At 42.1% G+C, this 1313-nt stretch overlaps 1 protein-coding gene across 1 annotated transcript in view; it reads right to left on the reverse strand.

Annotated features, from left to right (window-relative positions):
* Positions 1–1313, reverse strand: part of LOC106323603 — a 3457-nt gene extending 2144 nt beyond the window's left edge. The window contains exons 1-4 of the mRNA XM_013761699.1: positions 938–1313; positions 487–836; positions 259–394; positions 7–172 (exon numbers count right to left, since the gene is read on the reverse strand). Coding sequence (XP_013617153.1) covers positions 7–172; positions 259–394; positions 487–836; positions 938–1178 — 893 coding nt within the window. The 5' untranslated portion in view covers positions 1179–1313. The remainder of the gene's footprint in view (positions 1–6; positions 173–258; positions 395–486; positions 837–937) is intronic.

Raw genomic sequence — 1313 nt, forward strand, 5'->3', positions numbered from 1 at the left:
CTAAACGAATAAGCCAGAAAAAAGTTGTAATTATTCTCTTGTAGTAGAGAGACAAGACCACAATCCAAGATCTCCACATTATCCGATATGAGCATGATTATAGCAGCTGTTTGAGGAGGATTATTACGATGCCATTCCAACATATCGCTAAACATTCGCGAGTATGTGACATCTATATATCATCAAACAATAAAAAGCATTTCAGTGAGGGTAGAAATATTTAAACCCTACAAATTAAATTCAAAGGAAGCAGCTAACCGCTAACGGTATGTGCAATATCGACACCAGTGGAAGAGAGAGCTTGTAGGGGAGTATGTTTATGGTCGCCATAGGCAGTGATAGAGACAGGACCATCCCCAAGTTCCTTGACTGCCGCTTCTATACTCGGACGGACCTGACGAGCATCATAACCTTGGGGTATCGGACATGTAAGCATGATACACGCAAAGGGAAAGAAAGAGAGAGAGAGAGAGAGAGGATGCTTACTTCCCGTGAATGACTGTAACTCGAGAGATGCTTCCTGAATTTCTTCAGGTATTCACTATTGTAATTGCACGATTTGCAATAAAACATGGCACCACCCTGAACACCAGCAGCAGGTGGTGAGCTGCTTAGTAATTTTTTCCAGCACCACTGTTCACTAATGGAGAGAACCATATATTCTGGCTCAACTGAATAAGCCAGAAAAAAGTTGTATAGCGTCCGTTGCTGTAGCCGGACCAGATCCCAGGTGAATTTATCTCCCACCTGATCTGATATGATCATCATTGTAGCAGGAGGAGGATTCAGACGTCGCCATTTCACCAAATCCTCATACATGAAGTAGGATGTGCTCTCTGTTTCAGTTTTTTTTTTCTTTTAATTAGTCATATCCAAACTAATAAACATACTATAATATATATATATATATAAAAAGTTGTAGAGATGGATAACCAACCGGATTTGGTATGTGCTACAGAGACTCCAGTGGATAAGAGCCCTTTCAGTATGTGATCAGGGGTTTGTGTTTGGTCGCCATAGGCAGTGATGGAGACAGGGCCAGAGTAGCCTTGTTCCTTGAACGCTGCTTCTAAACTCGATCGGACCTGACCAGCCTCATAACCCTCCGGAATCGGACAGTCCTTCATGTCCCACCACACCGCTATGTTAGCCGTCGCGTATTCAGCCGTCGCCTTCATTCTGTGAACACCTTTTTAACAAATCACACACACAACTCCTCCTTTGGTTCTAGGGCTTCCTTATATATACATCAAACTATGAAATCGGATAGTCCACCACCTTTTTGTAATATTTACTTTTTGTTATGGCAAATC

This window comes from Brassica oleracea, chromosome C2 (assembly GCF_000695525.1).
Source record: "Brassica oleracea var. oleracea cultivar TO1000 chromosome C2, BOL, whole genome shotgun sequence".
Taxonomy (NCBI): Eukaryota; Viridiplantae; Streptophyta; class Magnoliopsida; order Brassicales; family Brassicaceae; genus Brassica; species Brassica oleracea.